Source organism: Zalophus californianus, chromosome 1 (assembly GCF_009762305.2).
Source record: "Zalophus californianus isolate mZalCal1 chromosome 1, mZalCal1.pri.v2, whole genome shotgun sequence".
NCBI lineage: Eukaryota > Metazoa > Chordata > Mammalia > Carnivora > Otariidae > Zalophus > Zalophus californianus.
In genome coordinates, this window is record NC_045595.1 from 120,182,578 (window position 1) to 120,202,913 (window position 20,336).

At 37.8% G+C, this 20,336-nt stretch overlaps 1 protein-coding gene across 9 annotated transcripts in view; it reads right to left on the reverse strand.

The window, feature by feature from the left end:
- The window catches only part of WDR49 (WD repeat domain 49), a 147,624-nt gene that overhangs the window by 63,122 nt on the left and 64,166 nt on the right, over positions 1-20,336 (reverse strand). For all 9 annotated transcript variants that reach the window (XM_027585699.2, XM_027585703.2, XM_027585704.2 and 6 more), the window contains 2 exons: positions 6,163-6,327; positions 2,741-2,856 (listed from right to left, as the gene is read on the reverse strand). In XM_027585699.2, coding sequence (XP_027441500.1) covers positions 2,741-2,856; positions 6,163-6,327 — 281 coding nt within the window. The remainder of the gene's footprint in view (positions 1-2,740; positions 2,857-6,162; positions 6,328-20,336) is intronic.

A 20,336-nucleotide genomic window follows, 5' to 3' on the forward strand; every position in this document is an offset into this window, starting at 1 on the left:
TTAAACAAGGAAGTGACATAGATAGAATGTATTGTAGAAAGAAATTATTATAGCTAAAATGTGTAGAATCTACTCAAGAAGTAAAATGGGGGCATTACTACAGAAAAGGACCAATTAGAAGGCTGTGACATTCATCCAGGTAGAAATGATGCCCTGAATGATATAGTTGTAGTAGTAATAGGAACACGTTTGAGAAATATTTAGAACATAAAATAGGTAACACTACTTGGTTGTGACGTTGAGCGAGAAGGAAGAACCAGGGTGGATATTCAGGTCTCTGACTGTTGACCAAAGCTCTGAAGCTAAGAGGAAAAAAATGGGTTTTGAGGAGGGAAAAAATAATAAATTCAGTTTAAAATATGTTGGATTTGAGATTGCAGGCAGATGTGTCCAGAAAGCAAATGGATAAGTGAGCTTAGAAAGATAAGAGCTGATGATAAAGACTGAGATATCTACAAAATATTGCCTACCTTTCAAATGAAGCTAAGGATTAAGTTAGATAATGTATGTAAAGGGCCTAATGTTACAAAGCACTATAAATAAAATAAATCAGATGCATATTTAGGTACCTCACCCAATAAATGTACTACCTCTCTTATCCTGGGCAAAATTACTAAACCAATCTCTTTATTTAGGTAGAGCCTGAAGTTAAAGTGACAGCTTAACTTAAACAACCTCCCTCTAGGTTTTAAAAAAAGCTTAATAAGCTGTCAATCTTCCAGTTATTTCTTCTCTAATCACTAAACTCTTAAGGAATTGGCTTAATGGACCATCCCTCCCCCGCTATAACCAAACAGTCAACCAGTCCTCTTGCTACTTTGTTAAATGCCTCCTGGTATAAAGGACCCTGCCAAATTCTGGTAAAATCTGTCCTAACATAAGGGCTTTGACTTAGGAAATATAATTTTTTAAAGACTTAATTAATTTATTTGAGAGAGAGAGTATGCGCACAAGCGGGGGGAGGGGCAGAGGGAGAGGGACAAGCAGACTCCCAGATGCCGGGGCTGGATCCCAGGACCCTGAGATCATGACCTGAGCCAAAGTCAGAGGCTTAACCAACTGAACCACCCAGGCACCCCAAAAATAAACTTTTTAAATCTACCAATATAAAAGTGAAATAATACAATTGAGAATGCATTCCTTCAACTTTCAGTTCCAACTAGGGATCCAAATCCTGACAACCTCTGTGGAAGATGGAAAAGATGGGGAAAGATGGAAGGAATGGTAACTGTTCCTTCTCTCATTTCAGTCTCCACAAAGCTCCCTCTCCAAGATTACAGAAAGTTACCACCCATCCAGAGAGAGCAGAACATCAGGCATTTCCTTCCTTCCACCCTCCCACCCTCCCTTCCTTCCTTCCACTCTATGCCTAATGTGGGGCTTGAACTCACTACCCAGATATCAAGAGCCACACACTCTATGGACTGAGCCAGCCACGTGCCCCAGGTGTCCCTCTAAACCACTTCTAAAGGAGTCTACTCATTTAATCTTTTAAAACTGACCTGCGTAATCAAAAAACCTTACTTTTAATGCTAATTTCTAACTATGGATATCTTAAAAATATAATTAAGAAAACAGTATCTCCAAACTTTTGACTTACACTGATAAATTCTTAAAATTCTTTTTTTGTTATGTTCAAAATTTAAGTTGGATCAGCTCTATACTTCACATCTACCATGCCATAATATTTGAGAATTAAACTGACTTATTGCCACAACCCGATTATAGAAATACTTAGTCCATAGTCTGTTGAGTCATGATTGTTCCTAGGATGTGAAGAAGCCTTGTCTTTCAAAGGTGAGGCTTATTCAATTCATTCTTTATATCAAGTAGAATAATCTGGATTATACTTTCTTTCCTTATAGTCAAACTACCCCTGAAAACTAAGCTGTAAGTAGCACTATGTTTTCTAGTCTGCATATGCACATTTGCATTAGAAGAAAAAGCCTTTCATGTGATCAATAAAAGTCCCCAAATATATACCACTAATTTTCTAGGTATAAAATCTGATTTGGATCCTAGCTTCAAATCATTAAGATCAAAATTCCGTAGTGAATAATGTTGGGCAAATTACCTATTAGAGCCATATTTTGTGAACTGTTGAATTTATGGACACTTTAATTTTCCTAGTGCTTATACAATGCCATAGAAAAGGTCCTGTTTATGATCCCTTGGTTCTCTCAGGAGAAAAAGAAAGAGAAATAATTTTCTTTATGATAAAATGGAAGAATTCCTCCTTGAGAACAGTAAGCAGGCCGTGAAAGACCCCTGTCTGCACAGATATGAAGGAAGTGCTAATACAGAATTCCATGACCTATTTCCCTCTTTGCTGCAATTTAAAATAAGCAACAAGGGAGGAAGAAATGAGAGTTCCCATTATAGTTGAAAGAATATAATTTATACATTAGGAATTTATTGACTATAAAATTTAGGAAACTTTTGGAGTTAATACTCAGGAAGTGGTATTATGATCCTGTCTGGAAAGATTAAGAAAAAGATTCCAAAATCCAGAAGAAAGCCTTCTAACACCTCTCTCAAAGCCGCTTGAGCTACGTGATCTTACCATGCTTTAGTCACTAAGCATTCAGTCAATCCGACCAGTTTCACTCACCTAGCTTACCCGCAAGTTAATGACTCAGAATCAGTCAAGATTTCTATGTTCTTTTATCTTTTAGATTCTGATTCAAATACAAACATTCTCTTTTTGCCTTTCTACAGTTTTGCATGAAGCACATCATACCTCTCCCAGCCTGTAACCAGTATCGTCTTCTTAAGAACCAGGATCTGTGAAATATCCACAGCGCCTTCTCTCCCAACATTTAGTGTGTGGTGACAGTATCCACTGAAGTCCCATACCTTTAAGAGAAAAACTTACGTCACCTTTGAGACAAGAACAGAAAATGTCTTCTTCATTGAGTAAAGTAACACAGTGTAATAGGATTATTTTAAACTTTTGTTCTGGACAAGCGCGGATTCACTTAGGGTGTGTCATAATTAAGAAAATCCTCTCACCATTTAAATTTACCCATTGTTTTTTGTTTGTAATAATCCTATTACACTGTGTTATTTTACTCAATGAAGAAGACATTCATATGACTCAATAGCCTAAATCAGCTATTATTAGAATAGATCGGGTTACAAGTAGAATAACAAAACATAATGGGTAAATTTAAAAGGTGAGAGGATTTTCTTAATTATGACATAGCCGAATTATATATACTCAGATAAAGGTTTTAAATGAGTATGCATTTTTAAGGGGAAGACTATAAAATCATGCAGAGCCACATTTTGGAGTCTGTTGAAACCCTGGTTCTTTCTCTAAGTGTTTATCTCTAAATTTCAGTTTCCTCATTTATGACACGGGACACTTACTCCTCTGGGACATTTGGAGGATTAAACATCTAATACAGAGCCTGAAACATAGTCCTTATGGATAGGTTTCCCATCTTCTCCCAGTAAAATGTCCTGTTGATAGTGGATGCCAGACCCCGTCCTACAGAGACACAAGCACTTTGAGTTTACTTCCTCAGGCAGGTGGTGAGGACCCAGGCCCAATGGGTGAACTTTACAATAGAACATCATCCGGTCACTAAAACTAAGCCCTGCCATGAAACATCATTGGTGTATCATACACAAAGAGCAAGTGGGCACTATCAAAATTAAATTGCATACACCCTTTGACTAGACTCCCTTGACTTTCAACTTCTATAAAAATCATCTCACAGAGGCACTTACATGTGTGAAAAGACATATTTTGAATATTTTTATATTCTTCAAGCAGTTTATAAAAGCTAAATGCCTGAATCAACCCAGCTGCTCATTAATAAGGGACTCAACAGTCAGAATATGGAATATCTATACAGTAGCATACAGTGGAGCCATTAAGAAGAATATGTCATTTCTGTATTTCTAAGCTCAGTCAAAACTGAACCAGCTATGGAACCTTAATAAGCAATTTGCTTTATTTCCTTGGGTGTTAGTTTCCTCCTCTGTAAAATCGCCATATAGATATATATGTGGGGGGATGTGGTGGGGGTGTGCATTTGTGTGTTTGTATGTGTGAAGTGCTTAAAACAGTACCAGGTTCTTAGTAAGCATGCAATAAAAGTTAGCTAACATTATTATTATTGTATGCATTCATATGACTCAATGTCCACGATAGAAAAATGCAAAATGCAGAACAACATATATATCAGGCTGCCCTTAAGAAACAGATGCTGCCCTTTGGCTAGAAGGATGTACAAGAAACCAGTAACAGTGGTGGTGCTACAAGGGAGGAACTGTGAACAGAGGTGAGAAAGAAACTCTTCTCACTGTGTAACTCTTTGATATTTCAAATTTTATTGAATGATTACATTAATTATTCAAAATGCTAATTAATTAAAAATCAGATACCTCAAAACCATGATAAACAGGGCAATACTTTTAAATCTTAGATGACATAGGTACTGGTTTTGGATCCTAAATTATAAATGACTGGAAAATGTCATTCATTCTTGTCTCTTCATAGAACATGAACAGCTCAACCCAGATTTGTGCATCTTACACAGAGGTTGCCAAATTTAAGAATTCTGTTGTGCTATTATGATAAAGACAAATATACCTTCAAAAACTTGTGATTATACTACTAAATTCACATTAACTTCGACAATGCAAAGCTTGAGATGTTGAAGGGTGCACATGCTCTTTACCCATATCATTTCGTTTTCCTCTAAATGTGGCCCTTAGCAAACCCACCTAAAATAATACCCACAAATAGGTACTGTAAAGATCTGATTGTCCCCAGGTCCAACTAAGTCCCTTAGCTGGGACTATCTGCAAGCTTTTAGCAACCATCTGCAAGTCTACTCTCCTCTGGATTCTATAACGTTACTGTCCAAGAAAGAGGTAAAAGGAACCTAGTCTACTCATCTCATTTCTCAGTTCAGTCTCATGCCCCAGGACCCGTAAGTGGGATACTCACTTGCTCCTTTTGCCTAAGTCTGTCTAAAACTCCAGTTCCAGTTATTCCCGTTTTATTCCACCTTGACTACTGGGGTTGGAATTGTCCCGTAAGTTCTGTAAACTAGATTACCTAAACCCAAGCTCCCAGTTCTTAACTCATGCCATTTAACCTTCCCAGAGGCCCAGCTCTGTTGATTTCCAGAGATTTTCACTGCAACCTGCCATAGCACCTCCTTCACACTGACAGTGGCCAGCTTGGCATCCCCCTAAATTCTTGCCTCCAACTTCCATCATGTTCTACCCACATATCCAGAGAACTTTCCATTACCCTCCCTTGCAGTCTATCGGCATGCATCATACACCCCACCATGGAAGGCATACCTCATTAATACCCTCTGATTCTAGTTATAACAGAAGTTTGAGAATCATTCAAAGCTTATTCCGGGAAACTGCCTTCTGTTGCCCTAAAGTGTCACAAGCCATCTCCAATCAAAGACTGTCATTAGTCTCAGAGCTGAGGGGAGCAGAGAGGATTCACTGGTAGGCACAATTTCAGATAGCAAGTATCTAAGCTTTGCATGAAAATTTGATCATTTTTGCAAAGCATAATAGCACTTTTCTCCCAGAATAAATTAGTAATAGTTACAAAATAAGAAAAGTGGAAATATTAAATACTATCAGTTTAGGATAATAAATATGATGATTGTTCTGCCTATGATCCTTCTTTGCTGTCTCACTTTCCTTCACATAAAAGTGCAAATTATAACATGGGTTGACTTTAAAATATTCATTTGCCCCCAAATTTGAACCTATGCCATCTTAAAAAGTTTTCTTGGTTGCCCTGATTTCTCCTTTTATAGACTAAGAAGAAAACTAGAGATATTAGCTGAAGCTTAGGAAAATCATTCGGACTTCTTATTCCCCAAAGCAGTCCTCGATCCAGAATACTGGAAAAGGCTTTCTGAAATAAGTAAGCTAAATTGTGTTTTTAGTCTAAATAATTTATTCAGAAAAATCATTTATTCATTTTTCCACAAAAGCTTTTTTTTTTTCTCTTGACAGCTTTGTTATTAGATGGTGTGAGTTATTTAACTCTTCCGATCTCATCTTTCCTCTTGCATGGCCAAAAAGGCAAAAACAAATATAGCTATGGCTGTCTCCTCGCATAGTATTTCAGCCTCCTCGTGTCTGGGTAGAAAAGCATCACTGCGTCCTCACCTTTATGGTCCCATCTGTGCTGCCAGTCAAAAGCCGTGTCTCATTTGCATCAAGGGCCATAGTGCTGATTTCTGCGTTGCCATGGCAACCAGTAAACTGTTTGATTTTCTGCCCAGTGTCTATCCTCCAGAAGGAAACAGTAGACCCCACGTCTGAGCTGATTACCTAAGAGAAAATAACCTTGTAAAGAAATTAAATATAGCCCCAGAATCCATTTTTATTTCAATAAAAAATATCTAACCTGTGAATTTCCATGACTGAGATCCCTCCCCACCCCACAATAGTTAGAGACATGTTAGTGATGTATGTTCTTTCTTTTTCTTAAGCTGATAACATTTCAATTCCTAAGCCAGAACGGAAGTAATGAAGTCATGATTCTCTTTACCAGCAAAGATAGGAGTCTACTTCCCTTACCCACCATTCAGCTGGCTGTCTAGAGGTCATCCTGAAATCGAATCCTACTGAAAAGAAACTTAAAAATCTACTGCATTTAGATGAGAAAGTTGATTTTATTAGTCATGGTGCTCTGACACTATTTCCTATATGAAAAGAAGCATTTTACTGTATTTCACCTTCTGTTTAGCATTCAGAAGAGAAAGCACTACCAGACATTACGGGAAAAAAAGTTACTTTTAACAAACTGATAGAGCTATCACTTTCAATGTCATTAGTCCCTTTCTTCCTCCTCTCTCAAGGTGCTGTATATATTTTTACAGCTAAACACAATTATTGATGGGCCACTAAAAACAAAGAACACAGGAAGGTTAAATATAAATCTGCATATATACTCCAAGAGTAAGGCAACAAAACAAACGCTAGAAGGGACAGGATTATATATAGTAGCCCGACAGTGAGAAATTTTATGGTGGCAAGTAAACTGCTAATTTCAGCTCTAAGTATTTAGGCACCCTTTGGGAAGTTAAAATCACCTCATCCATTTGACTTCGGGACCCAAAAGAATGAAAAACAAACAAACAAAAACACTGAACCCACAAATAAGTAGATAGGAAATTGCCTGAAGCAACATCTAGACTTTGAGAAAACTTAAATCATGACTTTATCTGCATAGGTACAGATTACCATTGTATAAATGTAAATTTATCAATAATACTCTAATTTGTGCATCGCATTTTTGTAATTAAATGGGTTCAGGTTTACTGAATGCACATTCAGAAGGCCCAGAGAGTCGGCCAATGCATGCGTGCATGCATTCATTTGGTTTTGGGGCACTCACTGAATGTCCACTCCATACCCAGCTCCGTGATGGCAGCAAAGATTCACTAATGAATCCCTGCTCTGAAGGCATCTATAGTACAGGCTTGAATATTAAAATCACCTGGGGAACTTTATAAACCATGACTGTATACCAGATCAGAGACTCTCATTTAACTGAACTAAGAAGGAGCATTTTTTAATGAGCTGTCCAGATTACTTAAGTCTGCAGCCTGGGTTGAGAACTATTGGTCTAGGTAAGGAAACAGATAAGAAATAGGTAAGTGCCAAACAATACTACAAATTTAGAGGCCTCAGCCCTAGTTGCAGCAGGGGCACAGAGAGTAATATCCAAAATTTCTCACTGGGATGAGGGATGGGAAATGAAAGGTAAGGAGGGCCAATCTGCGATTGAAGATAGGAACATGTATTTATTGGATGCCAAGGCCTTTATACTATCTCACTTGATCTTTATAAAAAAAACCCTGTAAAATAAATAATGTTATCTCCCTCATTCTACCAGTGATGAAATTGAGATTCTAATCAGCTAAGCACTGTTCCCAAGCTTATATAATGAGGTTTGAATCATGGACTGTCTGTGACAGACACATCATACAGCCTTCTATATTCCAGCATAGTCTTCCCAGATAATTAAGAGTGTGCTTAGAAGAGAGAACTAAGCAAGAGAAACAATGTGAAGTGTAATGGAACCAGAGTGCGGATGATGAGGTAAACAGTGGAATGCCAGGTGAGGCAGCAAGCTGGTGACAGATAGTGGAATCCCTGAAGAGCAATACTAGAGATCTTAACTATAGAGAACAGACTGATGGTTACCAGAGGGGAGGTGGTTGGAGGGATGGGTGAAATAGCTGATAGGGATTAAGGAGTGCACTTGTTGTGATGAGCACTGGGTGTCGTATGAAAGTGCTGAAGCACCATATTGTACGCCTGAAACTAATACCACGCTGTATGTGAAGTAACTGGAATTAAAATGTAAAAAAAGAGCAATGTTAGAGAATAATGAGTCATGTGTATAAGGTTCTTACTGGGACAGGGAGCTTAGCTTTCATTGGATAGGCAACAGAGTGTATGACTCAAAGTTCACAGCAATCATTGTTCTTGACGAGGAGGAGAGCAATACAGCATTTTTTGTTCATGGGTTAGTGAAAGTACTCCTGGCAGTGGTGTGGAGAACAAACTGGGGTGGTAGGAAGACCATTTGGGGGCAGCTGTGATAGTCCAGGTAAGAGATGTTCACCTGAAACAGCAGTACAGCAGTAAAAAGGAGAGGAGAGACTGGGAAATAAAAGAGCCATGATTTTGCCACATTTATGCTTAGCAAAGAACTGATTGTGAGCACATGATCTCTTGTAGCCTTTTTTTCCCTGAAATTACAACTCTGAATCAAACAACTTCTTAAATGATGTAAACCTCTGTGTACATTACACATTTTCTCTCCTGAAATCAAAAGTAGCTTAAATATATTTAATTACCATTGTTCAACAATAGTATAATTTCCAGGACAAAATGGCCTGAATCTTCAAATAATATGCCCTATCTCTTCAATTATCACCTCAGGTAACTGACTGTGTTTCTATTTGCTTTGATTTCTGCAACATGCCTGATAGTTAAGAGCACTGAGTTTGAAGCCGGGATGCCTGAGTTTGAAGGTCAGTTGTCTGACCTTGGGCTCATTGCTTAATGTCTCTAAGCTTCAGTTTCCTCCACTACGAATGAGAGAGAATCACAATAACTACTTCAAACCATTTTTAAGAGGTTTAAATAAGCTAATATTTGTAAAGCACAGTGCATGGTATACAATAAATAAGCCATAAAAGTTAACTAGTGTTACTCTTCTATTTAAGCTTTATTTGTCTGACTCTCTATTTTGGGTGATATCACTTTTCATAGCCAAACCAATTTAAGAAAAATATTTAATATTTTCCACCATGACAGCGAATGTAGACAATTATAATTTTAGAAAGCAGATTGTAGATGTACATTGAAATTTCAAATTATATCAGACTCGTGAATTTCTCACATAATTACTTAGGAATTTGCATTGTATTCATTAAAAACAAAACCGTGGAAACATAATTTTCCAAGCATGAGTGAAAATTTTGATGGTGTTTTTTTTTAAGAAAAGGTTAAAGTTTGTGAAGAGTTTTACTATTTCTATTCAAAAAATATTCATTGAGAACTTATGTTAGGCATTTCAGTACTAAAAGATGGGCATTCCCTGATAAAAACAAACAACAACAAAAGGCAAAGTACAATGAGACCAATGTTCAAGGAAAAGACTTGTTTACTTGTCCGAGCCTGGATTGCCCACATTACAAAGCATCTAATCATCGACTACCCCACTTTTATCTACTGCAGACATTCAATCAGGAATTAGTAACTTTCATATTTTGCTGCTTTGCAGCAAAATTCTCCCTCTTTTGATCACTTGGCTGAGCCCCAACATGCTATTCATCAGTTTTTAGCACCTTTCTCTGTTCATTTCACAATTTCTCATGAAATCTGAATCAATAATGACAACAGTATAGAGCTAGTCGGATTTCATTTTGTGGCAATCTACCTTAAGGTGCAGTCTTCGGGAAAACAGTGTGTTGAAAAACAAGGACTGACCATGTCACAAACATACCACCAGTATGAACCAGACTTCTGTCATTATGACAATATCAGAACACAGGAATAGCAAGGCAGGTGAAAAGACTTTCAAAGTTTGGTGAGAAAGGAGTGCATTTAACATCACTTGGCAGGTGAGGGAAATGGTTTGTCTACAGGATGGTGGGGACTTTATTTTTAGCAAACTGTGATTTTTCTCTGGAATAGAGCCCAGGAATGAGTATTGGCACCATATTTATGTGCCAGATTTTGATGAGACCAAATCTCTAAGTTTTTGGTTCATTCCTGGCTGCTTCTTACCAGGTGAGAACTCAGCTGAGGATGAGGACAGGGCCCTGGCGGGCTGCAGAGCAGAAGTGACACTACCCTAATCATTCCAGTGCAAGTGGGCCGTGGGAGCAAACCACTGTTCTCCACCTTATGTACCCAAGTTAATAACCATTTAGGAACATACAGGTCTTCTTGTCTCTCTCATCTGAAGGTGTCACAGTCAATGAGACAATTCTAAGAGATGTGAGGCTATATCCACATCCCCTAGTTGTCTTCTTGTATTCCAACAACAGTAGGTATTTTAGTTGTCTTGATATGCATTCTAAGTCCTAGATCTAAGCAAGAAGGGAAATTAAAAATTATAGCAGCGGATGTCACTGGCTACCGAGGAATGAGGACATTTGATTTAATTGCTGTTTATAGTTCTATTTTCTGGTCAACACTCTTTGTGGCCTCCTAATATAAAGCAGGTTACCTATTTTATTTCTATTGTACATACATCAAATCTCCAGAAGTTACATTTCAGTAAGTAGTGAGATGAGGGGAATGATAATATCTAAGTACTGGTGCAGAAAAAGGATTCAAATATTTTAAGGCAGCCATTCTCCATTTATGAATCTTATTTATTACCTCTGTTAGGTTAATTTGTAGTTTGCTCTTTCAAATTCATCCCTTGAGTTTACTGAACACCTATGATACTCAAGACATAGGATCTGGGTGTTGGGGATTCAGCAGTGAAAAATTCCTGCCCTTATTATTTAGTGGGGGCAGAGATGCAGCCAGATGAGAAAATAAAAAGAAAAAAAAGCTATATAGCTATGTAGATAGATATAGTCTAGTGGTGATAGGATTATGGAGAAAAATATAACTGAGATGGAGGTAGAGATTATTGTGAGTGAATGCAAAGCTGGGCGCCCTGACAAAGCCTCCTTGAGGAATCATTTGAGGAAGATGTGACTGAGGTAAAGGAGGGAGCCATGCAGATACCTAAGTGAAGATACAAAAGAAACAGCGATGCAAAGGTCCGAAGGTAAATTTCCCTTGGACATTCAGGGACTAGCTAGATCAGCAATCCTAGGCAGTGTGAGTGACAGGAGGGGCTGCCTGCTGTGACCACCTGTGGTTGTCATACAGGCATTCAAAACACTCCCCACCTCCCAGAACTAGGGGTCAAAGTCAGAAAAATATCACTTCCTCTTTTTCGGCTAATATTTATTTAGGTTTTACTCCTGCTTTGTTCCATAGCATGTTTCTATACAATATCCTCTGTCCTTTACAGAAAACCTACAAGGGAGGTATTATAATCCCTTTTCTATAGATAAGAAAACTCTTTGTTTAGAGAAGTTAAAATCACTTGCTCAATGCAAAGTATTGGGAACTCTGACATTGAAACCTCACCGCTTCCCTCATTCTAAACAAATAACTGAGAAAACACGCCTTCAAAAAGTAGTTGAGACTGCACTGGACCTCCAGGTTCTGGTTCTTCGTGCTTAGAAGTCACCCATCATAACCATAAGTAAAAAGCTAAACAAACTAAAAAAATTAACATCTCTTCTTTGATCAATAATAGAAATGAGGTCGCAGGGCAAATTGCTACCCCTAGAATTGAAGAGATCAACAGGCAAATAGAGAAAATTACAATTTACCAGAGCAGGAACTCAGGAACTGGAAACTCCATGGGAAACAGAGCCAAGAGAGGAAAACCACCACTATGATTGATGAATTGCTGGGGGCTCCAAGTGGACAAGTCCAAGAGTCAAAGATGCCCAGGGGGAGCCAGTCATAGGGGGCCCCCACCATTTTTTGAGTTTTATTTTGAGATTATCGACCAGGTTTTTTACTGTAATATTGGAGGAAAATCTCTTCCTGCTTCTGGCAGAGGCAGAAGGAAAGAAACTATTTCAAAATACATTAGAGTAATTCTGTTTTTCTTAACAAGGTCCACCCTCAAGAGAAACTACTTACCCAGGGCCTCACCTGCTGGGGTTTTATCAGTGCTTACCTGATCTGAGGAAGGAAAATACCAAATTCTAGCCAGCTTTAGTCTTCCTATTGGACGTGAGTGTGGGAGACAACTGAGAAGCATATGTAAAAAAATAATTAATTAATTTTAAAAAGCACATGTGAGGTCCACAGTCCAGAGGCACAGGCTCACAAAAGACTGAGACCTAATGCTAGGACTACAGAAGGCTTCTCCGTCCACACACCTCATCACCACATTTCTAATGGCCTATTTACAGCAGTTCCTTTTACCTGGCTCCTTATGTCCCACTATCAAGAAAAAATTACAAAACATACTCAAAGTCAAAAACACATTTTGAAGAAAGGCAGCAAGCATCAGACTCAGATATGGCAGGGATATTGGAATTATCAAATCAGAAATTTAAAATAACTATGATTAATATGCAAAAGGCTCTAATGGGTAAAGATAGCATCTGAGAACAGATGGGTAACATAAGCAGAGAGAAGAAATTCTTAGAAAGAACCAAAAAGAAACGCTAGAGATCAAAAATGAAGCATGCCTTTGATGGGCTTACTACTAGACTGAACATGGCTGGGGAAAGAATCTTTGAGCTGGAGGATGTATCAGTAGAAACCTCAAAAACTGAAAAGCAAAGAGGACAAAGACTGAAAAAAGCAAAACAAAACAGTATCCAGGAACTGTGGGACAGCTACAAAAGGTATAACATTCACACAATGAGAATACTAGTAGGAGAAGAAAAAAAGGAACAGAAGAAATACTTGAAACAATAATGACTGAGAATTTTCCCAAATTAGTAACAGGTACCAAACCACAGATCCAGGAAGCTCACATGACACGAAGAAGAATAAATGCCAAAAATAACGATACGTAGTCACCTCAGAGTCAAAGACGACATCTTGAGAGAAACCAGAGGAGAAAGATAACTTCCTTCAAAGGAACAAAGATAATAATATTTGAGCAGGATAACAACAGATGTTGCCGAGGATGCAGAGAAAGGCAAACCCTCTTGCACTGTTGGTGGGAATGCAAACTGGTGCAGTCACTCTGGAAAACAGTATGGTGATTCCTCAGAGTTAAAAATAGAACTACCCTAGGATCCACAAATTGCACTACTAGGTATTTACTCAAAGGATACAAAAATACTGATTCAAAGGTGTACATGCACCCCAATATTCATAGCAGCATTATCAACAACAGTCAAACTATGGAAAAAACCATCGACTGATGAATGGACAAAGAAGACGTGGTGTGTGTGTGTGTGTGTGTATACACACACACACTTTTATGTGTATACAAAAGTCAATCAGTTTCCTATATAGCAGCAATGAAAAGTAGAATTTAAAAATAAAACTGTAATACAATTTATATTAGCATCCACAGAAACTAAATACTTAGGTTAGGTATAATCTAAAAAAAAATGAATAAGGTCTATATGACATAAACTACAAAATTCTGGTAAATTAAATCAAAGAACTAAATAAATGGAGATATTCCATGTTCTGTGGATAGGAAGACTCAATATTGTCATGATCTCAGTTCTCCCCAACTTAATCAATATATTCCATGCAAAGCAAATAAAAATTCCAGCAAGTTATTTTGTGGATATTGACAAGCCAATTCTAAAGTTCATATGAAGAAGCCAAAGACCCAGATAAGCTAACACAATATTACAGGAAAAGTACAAAACTGGAAGACTGACACTACCAACTTTATGATTTACCATAAAGCTGCAATAAAGACAGTGTGATATTGGCATAAGAATAGACAACTGGATCAATAGAACAGAATAGAGAGGCCCAAAAACAGATACACATAAATAGAGTCTAATGATCTTTGACAAAGAAGCAAAAGCAATACAATAGAAGAAGAATATCTTTGCAACAAATGGTGCTGGAACAACTGGACATCAACATGTAAAAAGATGACTCTAGACACAGAACTTACACCCTTCACAAAAATTAACAAAATGGATCACAGACCTAAAAATATAGGAGGAAATTTAAATGACCTTGGGTTTGGCAGGGACTTTTTAGATAAAACACTGAAGGTATGGTCCATGAAAGAAATCATTGATAAGCTGGACTTCATTAAATTTAAAAATTTCTGCTCTGCAAAAGACATTGTCAAGAGAATGAAAAGATAAGCCACAGATTGGAAGAAATTATTTTCAAGACAGATATGATGAAGCACTGTTATCTAAAATATACAAAAACTCTCAAAATTCAACAATAAAACAACCCAATTTAAAAAATGAACCAAAGAACTTAACAGATACCTCATCAAAGAACATAAACAAATGGCAAATAAACATATGAAGAGATGCTCCACATAATATGTCATTGGGGAAATAGTAAAATAATAACACGATATGATGCATCTATTAGAACGACTTAAATCTGGAACACTGACAACATCAAATGCTGATGAGGATGTAAAGCAGTAGGAACATTCATTCACTGCTTGTGTGAAAGCAGACTGGTACAGTCACTTTAGAAGGCAAGCGGCATTTTTTCTTTTTTTTACAAAACTAAACGTATTTTTACCATTCAATCCAGCAATCATGCTTCTTGATATTTACCCAAAGGAACAGAAAACTTATGTCCACACAAAAGCCTATGCACGGATGTTTATAGCAGCTTTATTCATAAGGGCCAATAACTGGAAGCAACCAAGATGTCCTTTAGTAGATGAATGGATAAATAAATGGTGGCACATCTATCCAATGCAATACCATTCAACATTTTAAAAATGAGCTCTCAAGCCATTAAAATACATACAGGAGACATAAATGCATATTACTGAGTGATAGAAGCCAATCTGAAGAGGCTGTATGCTATAATGGTGGATGCGTGTGATTACACATTTGTCTAAACTCATAGAATGTATCACACCAAGATTGACCCAAATGTAAACTGTGGTTACATTTGGTGATAATGATGTGTCAATAGAGGTTCATCAGTTGCAACAAATGTACCACTCTGGTGGGGGATGTGGATAATGGAGGAGGGGATGCTAATGGGAGGACAGGGGGTATATGTGGTATTTCTGTACTTTCTACTCAATTCTGCTGTGAACCTAAAAGTGCTCTTAAAAAAAAATTCTTAAAAAAAAAGGCCAAGACTGTGGCGATGAGAGAGGCTGAGGAAGGGGTCCTCACCTACTCTTCTGTTGGATTTCATGCAGCTTTTATAGAGAATATTTGACAATATCCATCAAGGTTACAGACATAAATACTCTCTGACCCGATCACCTCAGTTCTAGGAATTTATTCCACAGATGTTTCCACACTTGTGCTAAAGTTGTGTGTTCAAGGTTAAAAACTAATACATTATTTGTAATAGAAAATACTGAAATCAATCTAACTAATAAAACTGGTATGCCCATGCAATGGAGTACTGTGCAGCTATAAAAAAAAAGAGGAATCTCCTTAGGTAATGAGATAAGATGATCTCTAGGCTGGTTGTGAGGTGAAAAATCAATATACAGAACAGTGTTTCTATGCATAATATGCTATCATTTGTGTAAAAACATTTAAAATAATATCAATTCTTAAATATTAAGAATTACACATTTCCATATTTAAAAGTGAGTCTACATCTGTACCTCTGTATGAATAGAACAGCCCTGAAAGGGTGCTCCTGAAAGTCATAAAAACTGGGTGCCTCCAGGGAAGGAAGCTGAGTAGGTAGAGGAAATTTTCACCGTATACCCTTTTGTCCTTTTGAGTTTTGTAACATTGAAATGTGTTATTCTTTCCAAGCTAATCACACTTAAATATGCACGTGCATATGTGTGTGCATGTGCATGTGTGTGTGCATGTATATATTTTGGAGTAACCCTAAGACTTACAGTACTTCCTGGGTCTCCAACAAGTGACCAGATCTCATGGCCTCAGGATTGACATGTAACTAAGTTCAGCCTTAACCTGATGCTGAAGAAGAGCCATGTTAATAAAAGGAAGTTCACCTGGAGCCCAGCAAATAAGGCAGGCAAAGAGAAAGTCTTCATTAGTGTTCATCCAGTTCTGTTCAAAAGAGAAACTCATTGATTTTGCCTTAAATACAAGCACTAAGAGGTATAATGTCTTGTAAGGTGGAGATAAATTTCCTTCAAGCTTGTCCACTTCCCTTCGCTCAGATTTACAATTACCAAGGGAACTACCAATTGAATTGGTTAGAGTCTCAAATATCTCAATTCCCAAAAAATGGTGTGCAGAAGAGAGGACAGAAGATGCACTGTCACTAGAAAATTAGAGCCCAACCCCATTTTTAATGAATGAACTGGCTTGATGTTTGTTGTGATAGTGTGAGAGTTAGTCCTCAAGAAACAGCACCACTCTGGCTAAAGTGAAGAGCTAGTCTTCAAATTTTTGAAGTCAACATCCCATGCCAGATAATGGGAACTTCACCAGTGACCTCAGGGGTCCTTCTAGAGGCAGCCAGACAATCGCTGATATGTCTCTTTACGTAACCATGCATGTGATTAATATGTTTACTCTTAGAGATTGGGTAAAATGGTAAGATTCCGGGAGGCAATTTGTGTACCAAATAATCTAATATGCATATATTTTAACCTAGGATTGCATTCCTAAGATTTTACCCTAGAGAGATAAAGTCATGAGTGTGAATATATTTATGCACAAAAAAATTCATAATAGCAAAATTCTCATCAAGGCAAATGGATCAGTAAATTATAATACACATACAATGGGATACTGTGCTGCTTTTTTAATTTTTTTTTAAATTTTACTTATTGTTCTGCTTCTTAAAAATGAAGTAGTAGGTACAAGGAAATATATTCATATATACATATAATTCCAATATATCATAGAATAAGTTTACAGAACCATATTTATATAAAATACTCTATGCACAGAGAGATATTTAGAACATGATATTTCCTCAATACTTAGTTCATTTTTTGAGCTTACTGCATGGTTTTATTTTATTTTATTTTATTTACTGCATGGTTTTAATTTCTTATAATAAGCACATAGCGTTTTACAAAAATAAGTTATTTAAATAATACAAATGGCTAATATCATTATCTGCCAAAATGCGATGATGCCTAAATATCTAGTCTGACTATAAATATGTCCTAGATGCAAGACAAACTGAAACGTTGCCTATTTTACAGAAACACATAAACCCACATCGTTAGGATGATAGCCATAGTGATAACTCAGAAATTTTATCTATTCCCGTTTATAGGATACCTACAAATACGTTTTTTAAAGCTTCCTAACCTTCATGGGTTTTTAATAAAAGCTTCCTTTAAGAACTCAGTGCAAAGACAGTTCATTATAACTGGCCCCAGGATATTGAGTTACTTTGATTCTTTTAAAATTAAGCATTCCAAGGACTTCTTCATCCTGTCCCAACTTGTCCTGCTGCTAGCTGCAAGGGCAGGCTTTGCTGGGTGAAGAAAAGCATGTGGTTTCTTTTAAAAGATTTTGTGGGGCTTAATATCACTTTCTCAGATGAGGGTGCAAGGATATACCAAGAGGCAGGAAGATAAAGGAAAGTCACAGACTGCACCAAGTTGCTTTTATATAGAGATTATGTGGAGGCTCCGCCGAAGTCCAAACAGAATGAATTCACAATAAAGTGTTGGCATCATGTTAAAATGACAACAGAAAGGAAAGTTTTCATTAAACTCAGACAAAAACAAAGTCTACCAAAAAGACACCAAACCAGATAACCACAGAGCAAGTGCCAGTGGATGGAATAAGCATGGATTCCCTTTGAACTTGGAATGAGAAGTGGTGATAATTCACCAAACCTCACAATTGAGCAGATATTTGATATTCAGGAGAGTCTAAGGAGTTGCAAGAAAATGCAGAAGTGGGAAACAAGGATCTTTTCCTTACACCAAAAACATAGGAGGAGAGAAAAATGGGAGTTAAGTGTTCGACTGGAAAAGAACTAGAAATTCGAGCAATACTCTAAGAGGGGAGAGGTAAGTGTGGTGTGTCCCTGGAGACTTCAGGAGCTGAGAGGACCAAAGATGGGCTCTGAGACTGAATATTTCTGAGCAGGAACTGCAAGGGCTGAGGAGAGAAGGTGCAGGATAAACAACTTCCTTTCCTGAAGGGGCATTCCTGGATGAAGCCCAATCCAGGGTCCCGTCCCCTATCCAACATTTAACCTGAGAGGTATGGGGGTTTGCTGGGGGAGCCTTGCTAAGGCTGGCCATGTGGGAGGAGGGAGGGCTGCTTCCTAGAGGCAAGCCACAGCAAGGCAATGCTGGAGGGATCCATGCTGTTACCATTCTCATGTCTAGGCTCCCCACCGCCCTGCCCCAATCCCCAGCCATCACACACACACACATATTTAAGAGTCAATAAACTAAAACTTAGACATGAGAAGCTAGCTGCCCAACATCTGAATTCTGATCTAACTCAGCGGTTCTCAAAACCTTTGATCTTGGGATTCTTTTACACTCTTAAAAATTATTGAAGAATCCAAAGAGCTTCCATTTATGTGGATGGGAGGGAGAGAGAGAGAGAGAGAGAGACTATGTATCTACCATATTAGAAATTTAAACAGAACAACTGTTACAACACAAGAATACAAAATCATATATTCCTTTAGCCGTTAGAGCAATGATGTCATCACTCATCCTGTAGCTTCTAGAAAACTCCACTTACACTCATGAGATAGTAAGAGTGACAAAAACAAACAACAAATGAATAATATGATGAAAATAGTTTTGATCTTACAGATTCCCTGAAAGAATCTGAGTCCCCCCAGGGGTCTGAGATCACACTGTGAAAATTGCTATTTTAACCTTAAGTCCATGCTTTATTTTTGCAAGACCAGGCAGTGGTATACTCAGTGAATGACGTTACCAATCTGGTTCTCAGCTCCCTTTACTGCCTCAACTCCCACATTTGCCACGTACTTCCAAACACCAGAATAAACCCTCTCCCTGTTTAAAAAAAAAAAAATGTACTGTGAGTGCTCAAGCCTCTTTGAAGGTGCTGATGGAAGCAGCTGTCTGGAACTGCTTCCTTCTCCTTCTAGAGAATCCCACTATGAGACTTCTGGGATCTAGTCTGTCACTCACCCCAGCCCCAGGCAGAACTGATCACCTGCCATGGACAGCACTTTGCTCTTCTCTCTACTTCATTTTACTGGATTCCGTTTTTCCTTTGTAAGTTAGTAATGTGTCTGCCTTCCCTTCTTTCATCCATCAGCCCCATAATGAGCACCTGTCAGCAATGAGCGCCAAGAAGACCACCAGGACCTGAGTCTCCTGAGCTACTGGAACGAAGAAACTATAGTGGATGAATCTGCTTCCTCATTGCTGGCACCTGGACTTGCTCAAACTGTTTTATTTGCTTTGTCTAATTACTCTGAAATGATAAATTATCACTGGTGGATGGCACTCTGGGTGATATTGTTGTCTTTGTTCTTAACTGCAATACATTTTTATAGTTATGAATGTAATACAATGTTAAAATGTTTCTCTATAGCTTAGCCACTAATAATCAGGAAACATGTATGAAATGAACAGCTCTATGTACTTTATATACATATTAATGCTTTTAATTATTTATACTCTTAACAGCAAAAATAAGTAGAGGTACAAATACCCAACCCAATTGCACAGGGATTCTTCCTACAGCCTATACCATATGTGCATATTCCACTGTTCCTGGTAACTTGCATATATTTGCACTATCTTAGCTTATCTTCATATCCCAAATGGAAGGTTCCACATCTTTGTGTCCCATTTCCTGAATTCTTCATGGGATATTGTTCATCTAATGGCCAGATGACATAGGATCTTAACATCTACATACAAACCTAGCTTCTTAACTCCGCAGCTCTCAATTAGCAAAATGTTCTCCTGGAAATAAATACATCTCTCGCTTGGCCACCAGGGAGCTGAATTAACTGGCTGCCTTGGTGAAGTTCAGTAAGACATTGACGGAGGGAATGTTCCCTGCAGATGGAATTCAAAATGGATTGTTTCGTAAAGGATTTTTATCTCCCAGAATAACCAAAAAACAGTGTTTGAAGTGGTGACATGACACACTACTCATTACTAACAAAGGGCTTTCCGCCCCTCA